Consider the following 19556-nt stretch of genomic DNA (forward strand, 5'->3'; position numbering starts at 1 on the left):
GCTGCAGGCACTTCACCAAATGTATCTGGTAGACCCACTGGTTCAGCTCATCCATGACTCCTTACAGGGGCTCCAACACAGTGGTAAGGTGGTGATGTTGTGCTGGGTACCTGGCCACATTGGGGTACAGGGTAATGACATGGCTGACAAAGCTGCCAAGGAAGCATGTTGAGATGGTGCTGTCTATCTATGTCCCATCCCATTGCATGCCATTATCTCATTTTCTGACAGATGCGTCATGCGTCAGTGGGAGACTGAATGGTTGCACGTGACAGACAACAAACTGCGGTTGCTCAAATCGACCAAAAAGGCTTGGCAGACTTCATGTCAGCCTCGCCGCTGGAGGGAGGTTTTGCTTACCAGAATGCGCATCGGACATAGCCCTTTCACACATGGCTTCCTCTTCCAGTGGGAGGACCCACCATTCTGTGAAGTTTGTGGCGTGCTGTGTTCAGTTCAGCATATTGTGGCTGTGTGTGTACTGATATTAGGGCAGCCATCGGTCTCTCTGGAGATCTGCCCACCATCTTTGCAGATACTGATACCATTGTTACAAGAGCCACAGAGATGATTCCATAGTAATAAAGCTTCTACGTGTTGTGGTATGGACGGTGGCAGTTGTGGAGAATGTTTCATACCTTTGTCTGGCATATCTCAATGGTTGCAGGCAACTGCTTGGTGCTGATACTGGGGTCACTGTAAAAGGTCTTTTATCTCCACTTTCAAGTGGCGAAACATTACTTAGAATACATTTCTGATTATATGCACATATGACCTTTTTTTGGTTCTTTATCCCGTGAGGAATTGTTTCTTGCAGCTTGTCCCCATTTAGCGAAATGACCCTGTGTAATGTAACAAAGTACATAAATGCTAAATGTCCAAATTTTCCAATATGATTGTTGGTTTGTTTATTGTCACAGACAGCTAAAATAGATAGTTAACAGAGGCGTGTGTTTTTTATATTTGAAATTACCAGATCATTAAATATAAAATTCAAATTTAGTTTTGCAAAGAGGATTGCAGAAAATAGTTTTGTTTTCTTCAAATAGCAATAACGTTTTTCTGTTGGAGAGTTTTTAAGAAATCAAAAAAGTTAAATTTACATGAAAATGAGTTCTCCATAATTCTCCATAATTTGTTTCAGCATTTTACCACTGCATAACTTTATCTTTATTCATTTTCATCTTATTTGTGATTTCTATCTTGAGTATTTGTTGTTGAAGTAGCAATTTGCCAGTCCTCAGTATGGAAGAAAATGTTATTTTTCCATTTGTCTTTTTCTAGATCATGGTCAGTCAATTGTTAATCCTCTCAATGAAATTAGTACATTTCTTACCTTGACACACTTGTTTTGGGGAATTATAGGGAGGCAGCATAGGCTGGATTTTTGTCTAACATGCCATTTAATGTTACATTGCTGTGTTAAATATCATCAGCAGACTTTTCAACTGGCATTTACTTACTTTTTGTTGCAAGCTGTCGGACATGATATAATTTTTATTTTAAAATATATTATCCTGTTCTAATTTCTGGTGTGAGCATATTGCTTTTTGTCATGTTTCAGGTGAGCCTAGTGCACTGAACGCATCAAAGCCCCAGTCTGGGGAGGTGCGAGCTACTGAGCAACGTCAGACAACTACATTTGGAATAGGCTTGTTCTGTAAGCAGCCTATTATTAATACTTACTTTAATTAGGAGAGAACCAGCAGTGAAATGTTTGAGCATTGAGAAACTTGTAGAGGCAAGATATTTTCTGCATAAGTACTACACTTTTTTTTTTTTTTTGACTATGCAAGCATATAATCCTTTTATTTTGTTGCAAAGCTTTAATGATACATTGCAAGTAGAGAGCTAACAAGTATTTTAGAGAACTGCCTTATGACAACTGTACACATAACTTAAATTGTAAGTGTCTCCACCTTTCAGATCTAAAATATGGCACCAAGTGAGATGACACAGAACTTGGAATCTTGAGTTGGAGTTCAGATCCCAAAGTGACCATTCAGATTCAAGTTTTCTGTGGTTTCCCCAAGTTGATTAATGCATATGTGTAGACTTCTTTTGAGATGGACACAGCCAATTGGCTGTTCGGTACTCAAGTCTGAGCTTGGACTCCATCTATACTGACAGTCACGTAATAGGACACCAAATCCTAATTTTCCTTCCCCCTACCAACCCTCAGCCCCTCCTCCTCCCCCCCCCCCTCTCTCTCTCTCTCTCTCTCTCTCTCTCTCTCTCTCTCTCTCTCTCTCTCTCTCTCTCTCTCTCTCAAATGTGGCAGTGTCAGGTATCGCATATTGCACAGACTGAGCTATCCCCAATAACCTTGCCAAACCAGAGCTATTTCTGTATGGCTGCCTTCTATTGGGACCAAAATAACCTTTCAGCCAGGTTGGGTAAGTGATTGTGTATAAGAAATTCTTGTTAGAGCTGTCAGAAGTATAATCCTCATTGTGAAAACAGGTAACCTTTGTTTGTTCCAAAAATTTTCATAAACCTTGACAGGAAAAAGGATAAACTTCATAATAAGCTTTGAACAAGAGAAAAGAGTAGCACAAAGACATTGCACGTGATAATACTGTGAGGCAAGAATATTAAGAAGAGGGCTGTTTGTGTGTTGGCATTTAACGTCTCTCTTCTACCAAACCCTTTTGCAGTAGATGTTATGTGCCCCACATTAAGTCTTGTAATCTGTGGACATCAACACTATGGCTGTTTAACAGTAGATGTTTGGCTTTTGTATATTAGCAAAAAATCTGTCACTACTCAGGAATGGGGGAATGCTGCAATTGCTTGCTTAATTTGTTTGGACTATTGAAATAGTTATCTATTTCTGGAAAAGTTTTGTTCTAGAAGTCAAATTTATTTGTATGCAGTTCGCACAATAATATGATGTTAATTTTCGTTACATTTTGCTTATGAGTTCCTCTTTCTCCATGTGTGTGTGGTATTTCCTGTTTCGGTTGAATTCCTTCCCCAGAGTGAAATGGTTTTCAGTATATAGTGCTCAGATAACTGAAATGGTTGTGGCAAGTGGGAAGAAGACCTGAAGCTCTATGAAGTGTTACTTCCTTTGTATTTCATTACATAGTACTCTGCAATAGAAATCAGAAATTTCAGAGTTGTCTTGCTGCTGTCTAATTGCTTGTAAATTACAGATGAATTTCATACCACCAGTTTAAGCATTAAAAAAATATTATTTTATCTCATTGTTTGGTGGTACTTGATACACTTACATTGCTGCCTGCTTGACCCACACCTTATATTGTGTGATTGCAACAATAAGTGATGCAGGTTTCTTGATAATTTTCCCACTCTGTTAAATTTCTATATCATTAATTGCAACATCCTTTTTGTCCTTCCTTTGTAATACAAGTATTTTTCCCCCTTCTGCACACAATCTTTTTTCTTTCACCTAGTCTGTGTTTCAGAGGGAATATTGTATATCTTTACTTGACAGTTTCGTCATGCATTACAAATCTGTCGATTTTGTTTATAGCCGCCCCTCCCCCCCCCTCCACACACACACACACACACACACACACACACACACACACATGGGCAAAACTGAGGACTCCGAATATGTTAAAGAACTTCATCTATTCTATGACAAAAAACCACACAGGTTACTGAGGTTGCCAAATTTGCAGCATAGTCAGTTATACTACTATAATCATTAGTTCCAAAAATGCCTTTATATGGTGAAGGAATAATCCACTCTCTTATATGAATATTTTACATTACAGGTTAGATGTGGCTATGAAACGTTAAAAAAGAATAACCGAGTGGAAAAATACATTTTATTAATTATAAAATGTTCAAATCATACTGTACCTGTTTTTCAATGACATATCATTGCAACATCACACTTCATAAATGCAATTCCTCAACAGTTATTGACATTTATTTAACTGATGAGCACTAAAAAATTTCACACATATAAAAATGTGTAACTAATAGGTGACATCAGGTTATATATGCAATGTTACTTAACAGTTTTCTGCTGAGTAGTTGCTCTCTAAACAGCATCTCACATGAGCAAAGCAGTTATGACTTTAACTTGATGTTACTTGCACATTAGGTAATTGGGCTCTACATGGCTTTGTTTAAAGGGAATATATCAGTGTAACCATTGAGTCAAGCTCTGCATGTGTGCTTTCATGCCAAGCTGTGATCCTGTAGTCAAATACTCCGTGCATTGGCTAAAATTATGAATTAATAAAATACACAGGAAAATTAAATAAAAGATAAATTAATAAACTGATTCTATTGTAGTATCTGTAAGTTATGTAGATGACAGAGAATTGTGTTTAATAATGTTTATCCACTGAAGTACAGCTCAAGTAAATGGAAAGTGGTGCTACAATGGCCAATTAGAATACAGACAAAAGTAACTTTATCAAATGCAGTAGTTGCATTGAGAGCATTACGATAATGGTAGCAAAATCCCCAAGCTAAGTAGTCATCCAACACACCTAAAAACTTAAGTCCATTTCATGATGACAATACATGAAATGCTCAGCTCAAAATAGTTCAGAGTTCATGATGATTTAAAAATTAATACATGTGAGAGAACATGTAGGAACTCATACTCTGTCTACTCTTGATTCCGCAATGCAATCGGAAAAAGTTAGTGTGTAGTAGTGGCCATTCACAGCCCAGAATCAATCACCCACTCGACTGAAAAACACACTATATCACCAGCAGGTCTTCCATCTTAAAGGAAAAATTTAAAAGTGTCTGGAATTGCTTACTTGAGCACACCACCCAAAAAAAATCTCTCTCCACTTGACTCCATTGATGTTCTGCCACTGCCCGCTTCTCCATTGGCTGAAGGCCATCCCCACCAAAAATGCTTCATTATTAAGTTCTCCAGAAATGATTTGACTCAACTTGACCGCTTCCTGCACTAATGTAATACATAATCAACAATATTTAAATAGAGAAATGTTGTAAACATTCGGTCACACCCTGAACGTTTACAATAAATAAAGATTTGTTCATAAATAAATAAGCTAGTATTCTTGCCCAAGTGTGCTCATATTAAATGACAAAAAATTGTCATTAAATATTGTTGTAGCAATTATTTATGTCTGCTTGATAGAAGCATCTTTCAGTTATCATTTCAATAGTGGTGTCAGGTAACACACGATTGACCACTTCTTAAATTGCCAGGTTTTTAGTGATTGTAATCAATAGTTCAATAAACATCTCGCAAATAGTAACATATGCAAATAAATTCATAAGTATGACAATCTGTGAGATACTCATGCTGCATTCCTTTGCTTTGTTATTGTGGAGGATACAATGTTCTGACAAACCTGTGCATAATGAAAAGAGATCAAAAATGTAATAAATCAAGAAATAAAATTGATACAGACAGGTACAATAGGTGCAGTGCGGTACTATCATCTGAAATAATGTTTGTTGAAGTCACATTAAGCATTTAAAAGTTTTTAATTCTGAGGGTTATCATGAAAATATTTTATCACTGTAATATATTAACTTCTGTATTTTTAAAGGTATTGAAAATATTGTTGTGTCAATGGATGCACCTCATTTTTCTGAAATTACGGGTTTATTCAGATTTGATTTATTATGTAACTGTGCCAATGGCCTTGCCACAGTGGTAACACCAGTTCCCGTCTGATCAGCAAAGTTAAGCCCTGTCAGGCTGGGATAGCACTTGGATGGGTGACCATCCTGTCTGCAGAGTGCTGCTGGCAAGCAGGGTGCATTCAGCCCATGCGAGGCAAACTGAGGAGCTACTTCATTGAGAAGTAACAGCTCCAGTCTCGTAAATGGACATATGACTGGGAGAGCAGTGTGCTGACTACATGCCCCTCCATATCCACATCCAGTGATGCCTGTGGACTGAGGATGATATGGTGGCCGATTGGTACCATTCGGCCTTCATGACCTGTTCAGGCAGAGTTTAGTTTTTTACTTCTGTAACTGTTATTGATTGTTGAATTCTTAAGAACTGTAAGAAGCCATCTATCAGCTTTTCTGGCTTTCTTAAGTGATTGACCGTCATCCAAATTCCCTGTACCAGAATTTACGCATATCCTGCCCTTCGCTGACATTTTTGCACCTGGGCTGACCTGGAGTAGTTGCTGCAACTGGTCAAGCTTCAGTGCTTTGGCTGAGCTGGTCAAGCCCCACCCTGAACCCCAGGGCACTAGCATTCAGCCAAACACACCAGTTCATCTTATACCAGTTCTAGGTGGCCAAATAATTCAGCTACATACACATAACTTAATAGGTGGATGCAGAAGTCTCTGATATGGAAGACTGAAATTTTTAAAAATTCATTTCTTTTGGAAAAAATGAGGGTGCTTAGTTCATAACTTCCTGTGAATTTCATTCTTCAGATGACAGTAGATGTCTGGTGTGATTGTTTCACATTTTCTAGGCCAGATAATCAATAACAGCAACACTTGCTGCTAGTTAGTTACCCCATACATCATTGGGTGAAGGTTCAGTTCAGACTGTGCATTGAGGCCTCAGCAGCAACTGACTGTTGAGGAGTAGTGTACCTGGTTTTAATGTCATTTAACAACTCTGCACAAAAGTAACAGAGAGCAAAGACAGGCACCAATGGATGTGAAGGGTTGTGTATTTTCCATGGGGCTTATAGCGAACTCAAGAGTTTGTGATGTTGCCAGTTTCTGCAGAGTGATAGAAACTGTGAAAAATGTGTGCCTGACGTAATGATAATTTCCTATGTAATCTGGGAAACTTTAACTTTCACTGTTGTTTGCTGTTAATCATTGACTGATGGCTATTGCTGTAATTCACTTTTAAACGATATATCACTGGGGATTGGAATTATTTTGGTATATTTATGTGATATGTTTGCTTCAGTGTATTGTGTTCAAATGCTCTCTCCATGTTTCTGCCTGGCTCTGCTATACTCTATTAACGAAGTCCATCAGAATAATCATATGAAGAAACCTACTTCAGTGAGCTGAGAATCCGTAATAAACTACTCCCTGTACCTCAAAGGCTGTATATTATTAGAATAGAAGCAACAAGGAAAACAGTATTCAGTTTCTTCATTATAAGAATTTAGAGGGGAAAAAAACTACATACAACTTGCTAAGCACTTTTGCAAGTCATCCATTAAATTTTGGGAATGCAGTCACATAAAATTCTTACTTTCTTTCTATCTTTCCTCCCCTCCTCCTCCTCCTCCTCCTCCTCCTCCTCCTCCTCCTCCTCCTCCTCCTAATATTTCGGTCGTATATATTCTGGTTGTCTTAAGAGAGAGCCGGCTTTAGCTACAGTACTGTACAGTACTTGTTCCATTGTTTTAAACCACATGAAATCAGCTTTATATGGCTGAACTCCCGAAATTTAATGGATAAATTATTACACTACAAAAACATCGAGAACCGCACATAAGCAATTTCTTTGAGCACCAATGTAACCTAACATATTAGTCGACTCTCTCTCCAATGGAAATCGTTATGCTTGAATTGCAAAGCACCCTTGTTAAAATAGTAGTAGTGCATGGTGTTTAGATGTAATGCATACAGAAATCTATGTCATTCAGCACAGGGAGCTTGACCAGTCTTTGCTCTGAGAATACTTCAGAAACTGTGGGTCATTTCAGGTCACCAGCAACAGGCATCGTGGCTTAACACCCTGGATTCATAAGGCTGTCAATAACTGGCAACATACAGACCGTCTGCTACACCTCAGTTTTTTTGGCTAATTCAGATATGTGGAACCCTGTCTGAACTGACTCAGCTGCTCATGGGACGTTGGTGAATACCACATTTACTTCCTGTAACGCTCACAGTGGTTCGGGTGGCTCATCGGGCAGTATTCTCACCTAAGCAATCGAGAGATTTTGCATGGCTGGTTAACCAAAGAAGTCTCAACTGTAAAGAAAATAAAACATCCAATGGAAAAGAATGTATTTGTTGTGATTAAATGATAGGAATGTACTTTTGAACAGTTGTCACCTTTCTTGCGTCATAAAGAATAAACGAGACTTGGTAGGTCAATAAATCGAAGAGGCAATATAACAGTACACTCCTGGTCAAGACAAATAAAAGCTGCCTAAAGAAGAAAGCTTAAAAGCAAAAACCTTCTATGAGACTATGACATATTACTGATCTACAAACTGCTTTATTTGCAGTAACAGATTGTTACAGCAAGAACAAGAAAGGAAACTGTTGGTGTAACTTGTGTCAAGAACATTGTGAAGGGAGTAAACAATAACTTAGGAAAGACTGCTGCTTTGTTGTTATATTTAATACACTGAAGTCACCAGAATACATTGCAGTGGATCTAATTTGTTAGAATCTCCCATATACATGCCCAGATTAGTGTGCAAAGGGCAGGTGACATTTGGTACAGGCAGTACAGCCACCACTGAAGCAATCCAGATTGAAGCTGAAATTATCATGTCTTCATTAAGAGAAAGGAAATCAAGGTTACTCACAAAATCTAGTATGCTAAGATGAAAAAGTGTAGTCCATTGTTGGCACTCACACTGACAGGTAATAAGTGCACTATGACCTGCACCTGTACATGCTACTGTAAATTTGCACTTCTGATTCAACCAACGAATACTCCTAGAATGAACTCAGTAAGAAGGAGACTGTATTGGTAATGAGAATAACGCATCCTCCAAACAGGTAGACTAATAGAAGGTTAGTAACACCACCTCACCAATGTCTTCAAATTCAAAGCAGGGGATCAGGAATAATGAGCCTGCTTCAAAGCAGTCAGGCCATGCTACCTTGCTCCTGTCTTATGGAAAGACAGGAAAGAAAGAGAGTTCTCACAAGTGCACCACAAGGTTGGCTCCCATACTGCAGTGGGGCATGAAGAAGTTCAGGAAACATATGGATGAATTGAAATGTCAAGCACAGGGAAGACTGTTGTATGTATGTTTCCAGGAGACAAATTTTAAAGTTTCTGAAGTCATATTCTGTATCTAAACACTCTACGAAAAGGAATGCCGCAGCAGGAGAGAGCTAAAGGAGGAATGACGAATTGTGAAACTGATGAACACCTCATCTCGTCTTATGCCTTACCATCAACTTACAGACAGCTGCTGCATCAGTGCATGCAGATCATAGCGTGCCCATATGTTCTTTTACCTTACGTGAGCTTATGTTACTTTCCTTGATCAAGATCAAGAAGCTCAAATTGAACCTAATCATACAGCCACCCAACCATTCCTCCCATATTGTACGGGATTCAGCAACCACTTACCCTGGGGGTAAGCACAGGGAGCTTGTTATCACCAGAGACATGTTTATTGGACATAGGCAGATAGGCAGAGCAAACACGTCAGCCATGCCATGGGATCATTCTGTATCATTTTTCTCTCTACACACACACACACACACACACACATTCCGTCTCTCTCTCTCTCTCTCTCTCTCTCTCTCTCTCTCTCTCTCTCTCTCTCTCTCACTCTCACTTACTTTTTATAGATGCTTTGCAACCACCACCTTACCTGAAGACGTCAGCCAAACATAGTAGGTGCAGGATAAAGTAGCCAAAATGGGTGCTCAGGTAGACAAATTGGATACTGCGCAGTCAACTTGCTGTCATTGAACATCACAACAATGTCTAGGATGGGTGGGTCATATTAACAAAATAAATGACTACACTGCTCAAGTATCCATTCCACAGTTTTGCTGGACATCTATGAAGGCACCATGCCGCTGGACAATTAAAAAATGCAGGAAGTGGCTCTGCGTAAATTTGAGAGCCACCTACAGAGGAGCTTAAGCCTTTTAGAAAATGAGGGAAAATATTGTTGAATTATTAACAAGAAAGACAACAGGTTGCAACTTAACTGGTGTGTGTGTGTGCTTTTACTTTGCATTAGTGTAGATTATCTAAACTAGAAAACAAATTACAACACACAAGAGTGGTGATACACTTCACACACTCACAGTTGAGCAATGCACAGCTCAATTTGAAATACTGGTTAGATATTTATTTATTTGTCTGTTATTAGACAGACAATTTTAATGTAACAATGTTTTAAGTAACAGTCTTTTACATCACATTTAAAATTTTACCATGTTATTGCTAGAAATTTCCACAGCACTGTCAGATTGATGTGGTGTGCTTGGGACTGATAAGAAACGCTAGACACACTCTATGTTATACAAATCTGACCTTTTTTCATACACTTTAACAATTTGAGAAACACAAAATATTGAATTTCTATTATCATCTTAGCTTAATAATTAAAGTAATTGATAGGTTTGAACAACATATGGGGATGATGAGATTTACTGTGAGCATTCAGATTCCTTAACACTGTAAACCCACTTATCAGCTACAATTTATGAAGATGCTTCTCGAAAGTATCCTTAGGTAAACGGTGGTAGCTTGTTATATAGCTTGAGTCTTATGTGTATAAAACTGCTTTGCATCTTTCACAGCCTTGTAAATTTTACATCTAGCTTATTTCTGTTTCTAGTTTTGTGAGAAAGAATAGCTGTTCAGCAAGGTAAAGTATTTATTTGTGGAAAAAGATATGTTTTAAAATAAAGTGAAGGTACAGTCAAGATGTGTAGGTCTTTAAAATGCGTTTGACATGATTTTTGTCTTGTAATTCCTGTGACTGCTATTATAGCTTTCTTCTGCCAAGGAAACACTGTTTGAGGAGCAGACGAATAGCCTCATAGTTTTATTGCATATTGCAGATGAGACAGAAATAAGGCATAGTAATAAGATAGTAGTCATTGTTTACTGACTAATGTTTTTAATTTGCTTCACAAAAAGGCTACTCTAGATAACTTGGTGCATAACTGTTCAGTGTAGCTTTTCCAGGTCAGTTTTTGATTCAGGAGGATTCCGAGAAGTATTATAGAGTCACATTCCTGTACTTCTTCATTTAGCGTGTGCAGGAAGAAGCACATAGTTTGTCTTGCTATTGCGTCGGATAAGCTGCTTATTGTTGAGCCCTATGGTGGACTTTTCAAGTATTGCTCTTTTCTTTCTCACCTCCTCCTAGTCATTATCCACTGTCATCAGGGTAGTGTCATTGGCTTATATTATGGACTTGTGAGGCAAGGAAGTAGGAAAGTCATTCATGTACACCAGAAAAAAGAAGGGTGCAAGCACCGAACCTTGTGGTACACCTGTAACAACTGGTAGGGCATTGAGCTGATAGTTATATACTGTAACCACCTGCATTCTGTTAGTGAAGTATGAGCTAATTTGTAAAAGTGTGTTATTCTTGATACCATAGCACTCTAGCTCACGTACTAGTATTTCATGTGACATAGTGTCAAATACTTTACTCGGGTGTAGTAGTAAGGAACAACTGAAGGAATTTTTCTGAAAACCTTCAAGAATATCAGTAACAAGAGTTTCTACTGCATTTATTGTAGACAAACCTGGCCTAAATCCAAGGAGCAAAGTGGAAAGTAGATTTAATCCTCAAAATAGTGGAAAATTTGTAATTTAATACAACATTCTATTACCTTGGATGTTATAGGTATGAGCAATATTGCACTGTAACTTTCAGGTCTCTTTTTATCTCTTTTCTTACAAATTGTGATAACAATAGTGGCCTTCAGGATCTGAGAAAATTTTCCTGTCTTAAATGTATTATTGATCATAGAGGTAACAGGGGCGACCATAATGTTGTAAAGACGGCATATTAAGTTACAGACAGGCTGAATTAAAAGACAGTTACACATTGTCTTTTGGCCACAGCCTTCGTCAGAAAAAGAAATGCACACCTTTCTCCCACTCACTCACTCACTCACTCACTCAAGCAAGCACACCTCATCAGACATGACCACCAACTCCGGCAGGTTGGACCAGCTCTGGTCTGAGCGGTCAGAGTTGGCAGTCGTGCGTGCAAGGTGTATATACCCCAGGACAACTGGGAAATCACAGAAAAATCTGGGAATTTTTTCATCTCGGAAAAACACAGGCATTTTTAAGAAGTCTATTACATTTTTATAATTTTGAATCATAAGAACTGATACTGTAACAAGGAATTTTGCTGTAGCCCATAACTGCAGAATAATACTGCAACTATAAAACTTAAATGAGACAATAACACTAAAATAAAAATTTTGTTGCGGAGAAAACACAGTGCACACACAAGCGTCTGCTAACAGCAAAATGTGTCAAAGGCTTTAGGACAGAGACTGTGCAATATGCTGTAACAACAAACTGCTTTTGATGAACATGACATCGCAAATGTTACATGAAGACCTAAGTGTCTTTCTCATGAGCCTTGTGTTTACAGAACTATAGGTCAAGGGGAAATATTGTGAATGGTGGTTTGAGGATTTTGCGTTACATGTGAGAATGTGTGAAGAATTTCTTAACTCATAGAATGTTTGATTCTCACTCAAAAACACTGTGAGGACAACTCACTTAGAAAAATTTCAAACCCAGAAATTTTACTGACATATTTGTTTTTGACTAACTTCAAGGTTAGTTTTGCATATTTGTTTTAGTTCTTTCATAGATTACAAATTATGCAGTGATGACAACAAAAAGTATGATTATCCTTCAAAAAAAAAAAGTTGTGAGGTAAGTTCTTGAGCAATCTCACACACATTGGCTTTTCTATGGAAAAATAGAAGTGCTCGGAAGCTACCATGCTGTATTTGGTTAAATTCATATTTATACTTTTGTAATACAAAAATATGCAGTGTACATGTTGGTGTACATCAAAGATCCTTCCAAAACAAGCTTTTTTGCAAAGTTTTGTTTTGTAACGTGCCACGAAGGTCTACACCGGTCTATAAAATTTTTACCGCTCAAAGGATTAATAAGATTTACAGCTCTGAGGGAAAGTATATAGTCACTTGCCATGGAAGAAATGTACTTTCACCTGGGGTATGGCATATTTTCACCCACAAAAAAAATTATTTTTAACCAGGAAATCCGTGAAAAGCAGGGTGATTTGTTTTCCTCGTCTGCGTGTACATCCTGGCGTGCGAGCCAATCTGAGCTGCCAGAGTTGGCAGTCAGGGGTGTGTGTGTGTGAGGAATGCCTGCTTATGTGGATGAATGGCATGTGTTTCTATTTCTTTTTCTCATGAAAACTGTGGCCAAAAGCTAATGTGTAAGTGTCTTTTAATTGTGCCTGTCTGCAATCTAACGTGTCATATTTATGGTAAGTAGCAATCTATCTTTTCCTTACATTGTCGATATTCCAACCTGGATTTTCCATTATTTAAAAATTTTGTTGTGTTTAAGGTGCCATAGAGATCTTCACTGTAAGAGCTATGTAGGTTTGTGTATAGTTTGGTAGGTAATTCACTGTAAGAGCAATGTAGGTTTGTGTATACTTTGATAGGTAAACTATTTCCATTTGAAAGATAAGTTATTTGAGTCAGATATGTTATGGGAAGTACTTCTAGAAGTTGCATCATTTGTGTGGAAGTAGTAGGAGCTTCACACTTAGTGCTGTTTACAAAGAATTCATTTAGTATTTTTGGCAATATTGGAGTTGCATGTCTGTTTTTAAGGGTCCCAGCTATTGTGTTTATTGCCTTCGAGGCAGCTTTACATTTGTTGCTGGAATTTTCAATGAAATCGTCATTAGCTTTCTTCTTTACTGTCTGTATTTTGGTCCTGTATTTCATCATGGCTTCTTTGAACCTGTGTTTCAATTCTAAGTCACCAGTTTTAGCCATTTTATGTAGGGCAACAACAATGTTTCTCTAGTTATGCAGCTCATGTGTGAACCAGTTGTTCTGCTTTATCTGTTTGGTGCATCATCTATTTTCACCTTTTTAGTTACTTGTGGGCAACAGATTTGAATTAAGTTTGTTAGTATGTAAATAAATAAGCTTAAAGCATTATCATTGTTGTCTCAATTATATAGGCCTACTCCATCCCACTTGAGTCCTGTCATTCCCACAGTACAAGATGTTTTATCTTAACAGGTTTTGAAAAATGGTGACAGTGAGTTTGTATGTGTAATGTCAATATTAATATCACTGACATATGTTATCTTGTGGTGCCAATATTTTGCCAGCAGATATGTATTTAGAATCTCCATTTGGTCAATAAACTGACTCATATCAGAGACTGTGGTGCGATAAATAGAAATAAGCACCAACTTTGGTTTTGGACATATTTTTGCAACAATTTTAAAAAGTTGTTTCTTACAAAACTGATCAACTTTTTGTGTTATGTATTCAGTGTAAAAGTTTTTGCTTATTAAAATATCAACTCCTTCATTTCTGCTTTTGCTTTTACAGTGTGAAATTGCTAATTCATATCCTTCTGGGATATGCAGACTAGTTTCTGAAGGTGTAAGCCAGTGTTCATTTGCACAAAAAACATGGTATAGAGGGCTGAGTGGAAACACCTCTGTGTGAAGACAGGATAGCTCTTGGGAGTCTGTGAAGCATCAATGACACTAGTAAAATTTCATTAGAGTTCAGTTATTTATTCACAATGGTTACAAGTCGTCATACCTTCACACCAACCTCGGCTGTTGCTCATTCAGCTGCACATTGGATTCTAGCTGACGTTTGTCATGTCAACTTAGTGTTTGTATACCCAGGAGATTATGTCAGCAGCCCTGGCACCATGGTGGACTGCTGGTGAGCAGGCACAGCCACTGTCCAGTGTGAAATGGTTCTCGAGCTGGCTGCTGGGGTGTACTAAATCTCACTCTGAATTCTATGATGGCCTTTGATGATCCAATGGTGATATACCTGGTGTTGATGATCTTGTGTTCAGTTGATCTCCTCCCTACCTTTGGTAGGTGTCAGCATCTGAAGGTGCCTGTGTGTTGAAGAGGAACATGGATCCTAAGAAATCACCCTTTTGCTGGCTTCCAGAGTGATATCCGGTATTGGCAGCCCTCTGGGATGTAGTGTTGTCAGAAGAGAGTCAGTTTCACCATCAGTAGATGGTAGACGGTGAGCAGCATGAAGTTCATCAGGTGAAGCTCATCATTTTCAACACATCTTTAGTTAGTTTGTAGAGGGTGCTGGAGCATCTAGGACATAGATTCACTACAGTTTCGTAATCATGGAATTGAGTACTATTATTGTGAATAATATAGATCCCAATGATCAACTCATGATGAGGCGCGAAGTATTTAAAAAGAGCTACGATGAGACTGTGACGTGGGGCTTGGTTCATAATGACTGAATGTGTCCTTATTCTGCTATATTCACTTAACTGCTGTGTTATCTTGTGGTGCCAATAATATAGATCCCAACGATCAACTCATGATGAGGCTCGGAGTATTTAAAGGGAGCTAGGATGAGACTATGACGCAAGGCTTGGTTCATAATGACTGAATGTGTCCTTATTCTGCTATATTCACTTAACTGCTGTGTTGTCCATTGCTATTTGCTGCTCTGAAAGAGATACAGTTTCTTGCTATGTGTCTTATGAGCTAACAAATATGGATGTCTTGCTTTGCTCGGTTTTCTGTCGCAGTCTCATTTCTGCTGAATGAGTACCCTTGTTCGGCAGACATTGTTGTCAATCTGACCACCTTGCGACATACTGGCTTTCTTCCTGCTTCTGCCTCTGTTTCTGGCATGACTTGAGTTTGCCTGTGTCGATATGAGTGAGTTTTAATAAATTTTTTATTCTAAATTCTGCCACTTATTAGTCTGTGCTGCAACATGTCACTCTTCTTTGGAAAAAATTGTTAGGGATTTTCCTTTTATTTCACTTATTACTAATTAGTGTATGCCTGCCTTGTATTTCTTTTTTTTTTTTAAGTTACTCTATAACTGTTTTCTGGGTTGCTTCTCAACCTAAGTCCTGAATCTTAGTTAGCTTAATTAATCTACTTTGTCATTCTGTCTTGGTTGCATACACTATTTACACTTTCCACTTACATTACTTATTACTAGTTTGTATCCATTCCACAGGTATCTGATGGATGGTGGCCTCATTTGAATGAGATATCTTACGCTTTACACAAAAGTAAGTTGCACAAATGAACACTTGAACCAAGATTATGCTTGTCGTTGATACACTGAAAATAATTGTATTTTGTCTATGTTTCTCACGCTATTGTATCACGTGTTGTATTATTTGACTGACTGAAATGTGTCCTTTTCTGAAGTTAATTATTCGTCTAGGTATTGTAGCAAAGTGGAAACTAAGGTATTGCTAATAAAAGTTAGGTTCTGTTTAGGTAATATGTGTGGTGGTTCCTCCGGACAATACAACATTGGTCAGAACACTTTAATCATTGTTGTGTCCATGATGGTAGATGGAAGGTGAAAATGTGTTTCTCCTATTTCATATCTAGTTCCATTAATTAACGATCTATTGCCCTGCAATTCTAGTTTCGTTATCCTGGTTGGTTTACAATTTTTATAGCAAGTGATAACTACTGTTTATGCAAGAAATCCATTTATCTCTAATTTTCTGGAATTTTGGCAGTGGATCTAAAACTTTTTTCCTTGCGCTCTACTGCTTCCATTTTTCCTAAGAACAACTGCATTTCACTTGACAGATTGTTCGTTTGTATAACCCTTGTTGGACAAATAAAAACATTTTGCCTAATCCAATCTTTTAAATCTACTGCAGACGTAATGACATTAGCATCTCTTTGTCTAGAAAGTAATAATATTTTTGGAGTTTGTATGTGTATCCATTTTGCAGTTGCGATCCATTTAATGGGATATAGATGAACATTGTAACACTGGTATTGTGCGTTATATCTACTACTGTGAATTGTATTTTATTATGTAACCTGGCTTGATCAGTATGCACTCTTACATTACATACATGAATAAATAAAACTATATTCTTACTGGTTATAGGCATGACATGTTGTAGTACCTCTGGAAAGTCTTTTTGTGCTTTCTGTAATATCATCTAAATTTAATGTGGATTTAATAACGTTGCACTCAGTTGTCCATGAGCAGCATGATGGACTGCTTCATGCAAAGTTTTGACCTCATCCTTATGTTGCTAAGGTTTGTAACAATGTAGCTGTTACATCTGGTGTGCTTAACCAGGTTTTTATTTTCTCTAGGTCACTGTTTAAGACAGTCCCAGTGTTCTGTGCATATTGTTCTAATTTTATTGTTAAGTTCTGTACTGTTTCAGTAACATTGAGTATTCCCTTCCTCATGTTTCCTATGCATGTTGTGTGCCAATCTGTTTTTGCTTTCGTATCCTCTGCTAACTCACTAACTCTTGTACATTGCCAGCTGTGCTGTTTAAATTTTTCATCATCCACTGTTCCAAACATTGTTTTAAACAGTTTCCCTCCTGCATCTCACCAACCTTGTTTTTTAGTAATTACCGTTCATTGTGCCATTTCTGTTAACTGTTGCAACTGAGTCTTCAATTTCTCATATGAGAGTTTTAATCCCAGATACTCATTCTGCATATCTTCCCATAATCCTTCTGTGTCTACTCCTTTTTGTAACACTGTAAACCTATCCTGTAGTCTTCGTACATCATTCCATATTTTCCAAATATTGAATGTAAACACTATTGTCCGTCTGTGACTCATTAGTAGAACATACTTTGTACAGAGGCTGATTCCATATCACACCTCCTCTGCAATAGTATGGGAGTACTAGACTCAGAAAAAGTTTAGCGGATAACATCTTCGTAAGCCATCAGAGAGAGAAGGAAGTGCTGTCAACCATTCCCTCCTTTATACAAATACATAAATACAGAACATGACCAGTAAAGAAAATTAAGACTAACCTAAGTAACTAACAAATACCATATGGACATTTGCATGAAATTTACGCTATTTCCTAGACCTAATGAGGTAAGGTACATTGCCTAATGTTCCTTTTGCTTTGGAGATTCTTCTTTTTCTGCAACAGTTGAAGGAATGTGTGCAGTGCATCAGTCTCACCTGTAATCAGTGTGACTCTGCTCACATGGACTACAGGAATTCCAGTTGACAACTGTAATTTTATGTTGACTGATGAGGTTATTTCGATAACTTGGTAAGGTCCACGATATTTCATTAAAAACTTTTTCATTTTGCCCTTTGGGGTATATGGATTAGCTAGTAACGCCCACTGTCCTGTTCCGTATTGTGGCAGTTTACTCATTCATTGCCCAATATGTTACTGGTTCTCTAAAGCTTTTGTGTTGGCATGCTTTACCCTTTGCCAAATTTCTCTCACCTTCTGCACAAAATTTTTCACTGATTCACCCTGTGGACCCAGTTTTGGTTGAATTACATCAAAATGTGATGGCATTTTTCGTCCAGATACTACCTCGTACAGCAAGAGGCCAGTTCCAGTATGAACTTTTGAATTACATGCACTGAGTAACTTCTTAACTGTTTCATTAGGTCCAATATAGAGTTAGTGCCCTGGTCAGTGATAATGGTTTCTGGCATGCCAAATTTCAGTAACCAGTTGTTTACCATGGGGTGCGCTACTCGTTTCTGATCTGGGATGGCTACCATAACCAAATATCGTGAGAAATGATCTTACATCGTAAGCACACATTCATTACCTGCCTGTGTTATATTGAAATGTTCGAAAATATCAAATCCTAGCATAGAAAATGGTTTGTCAGCTTGTGGTTGTGTCTGTAACTGAACTTTCTGATGATTTGAATCTGCTCTTTGCACATGTGAGATGCTGTTTCTTACATATTCTTCTACATCACTGCAATGCGTTCTCCACCAAAATCTTTCGGCTACATGTCTGTCAGTTGTTGTTTTCCCTCAGTGTGACATGATAAGACATGGTTGTGTGCTTGATGCATTACTTCCATTCTCAGTAATACAAGAGCTACAGTGCAAGAACCACACTTAGTAAATCTGCACAGTAAGCCTTCTTGTGTTTCAAACTGAGGTTGCGGCTGAAACAGTTGATACTCACTGTCAGGTGATTGTGCATTTATTCAATCTGTGTGGCTTCCATCTACCACTTGTAAAACTGTTATTTTCCTACTTAGGGTCTCTGCAGTCGTGTGTTTCACTCCTGGCTTACTTCATAGTTGAACTCACATGATTTTAATGCCTATTTCGTTAATGACTTTATGGACCTTTCAACCCTAACGACCATTTTAAAAGACACATGGTGTGTAACCATTTTGAATTTCTGACCATACTAACAGTGACAAAAATAAGGGAGTCTGTAAATAACCGCAAACTTTTTTTTTTCCAACTGTGAAATAAATAGTTTGTCTTATTCAATTGTCTGGAGGCATCTGCTGTGAGATTATCTTTTTTATCAACGTTATGTCTTAAAATACAGCCCAAAGCATTGTTGGAGGCAACTTGTGGAAGTATGAATTCTTGTGCAAAGTCAAGGAATGTTAATGTAGGATCTGATATTAATATTTTCTTGAGCTTGGCACCTGATTCTTGACACTGTTGTTTACTGAAAACAAACACCTTTTTTAGCAAATTATCTAAGAGCTGGGTAATTTCAGGGAATCCCTTCACAAACTTATGATAATAACTGCATAATCCGATAAACAACTGTAATGTTTAGTAGTATGTGGTATTGGAAAATCATGTACGATGGAAGTAAGTCGAGGATATGTCCTCACTCTGTCTTGTCTGATGATGTGCCCACTTGTGTCTGAGAAAAATGGCATTTCTCCACGTTAAGTGTAAATAC

General features: G+C 37.9%; 1 protein-coding gene across 4 annotated transcripts in view; it reads left to right on the forward strand.

Annotated features, from left to right (window-relative positions):
- Positions 1-19556, forward strand: part of LOC126298654 (myb-like protein O) — a 103814-nt gene that overhangs the window by 48676 nt on the left and 35582 nt on the right. For 2 of the 4 annotated variants that reach the window (XM_049990067.1, XM_049990066.1), the window contains exon 3: positions 1565-1660. In XM_049990067.1, the coding sequence (XP_049846024.1) occupies positions 1565-1660 (96 nt within the window). Of the gene's footprint in view, positions 1-1564; positions 1742-15863; positions 15919-19556 lie in introns of all 4 variants that reach the window. The other 2 variants (XM_049990069.1, XM_049990068.1) reach the window with 2 other exon arrangements.

Source organism: Schistocerca gregaria, chromosome X (assembly GCF_023897955.1).
Source record: "Schistocerca gregaria isolate iqSchGreg1 chromosome X, iqSchGreg1.2, whole genome shotgun sequence".
Taxonomy (NCBI): domain Eukaryota; kingdom Metazoa; phylum Arthropoda; class Insecta; order Orthoptera; family Acrididae; genus Schistocerca; species Schistocerca gregaria.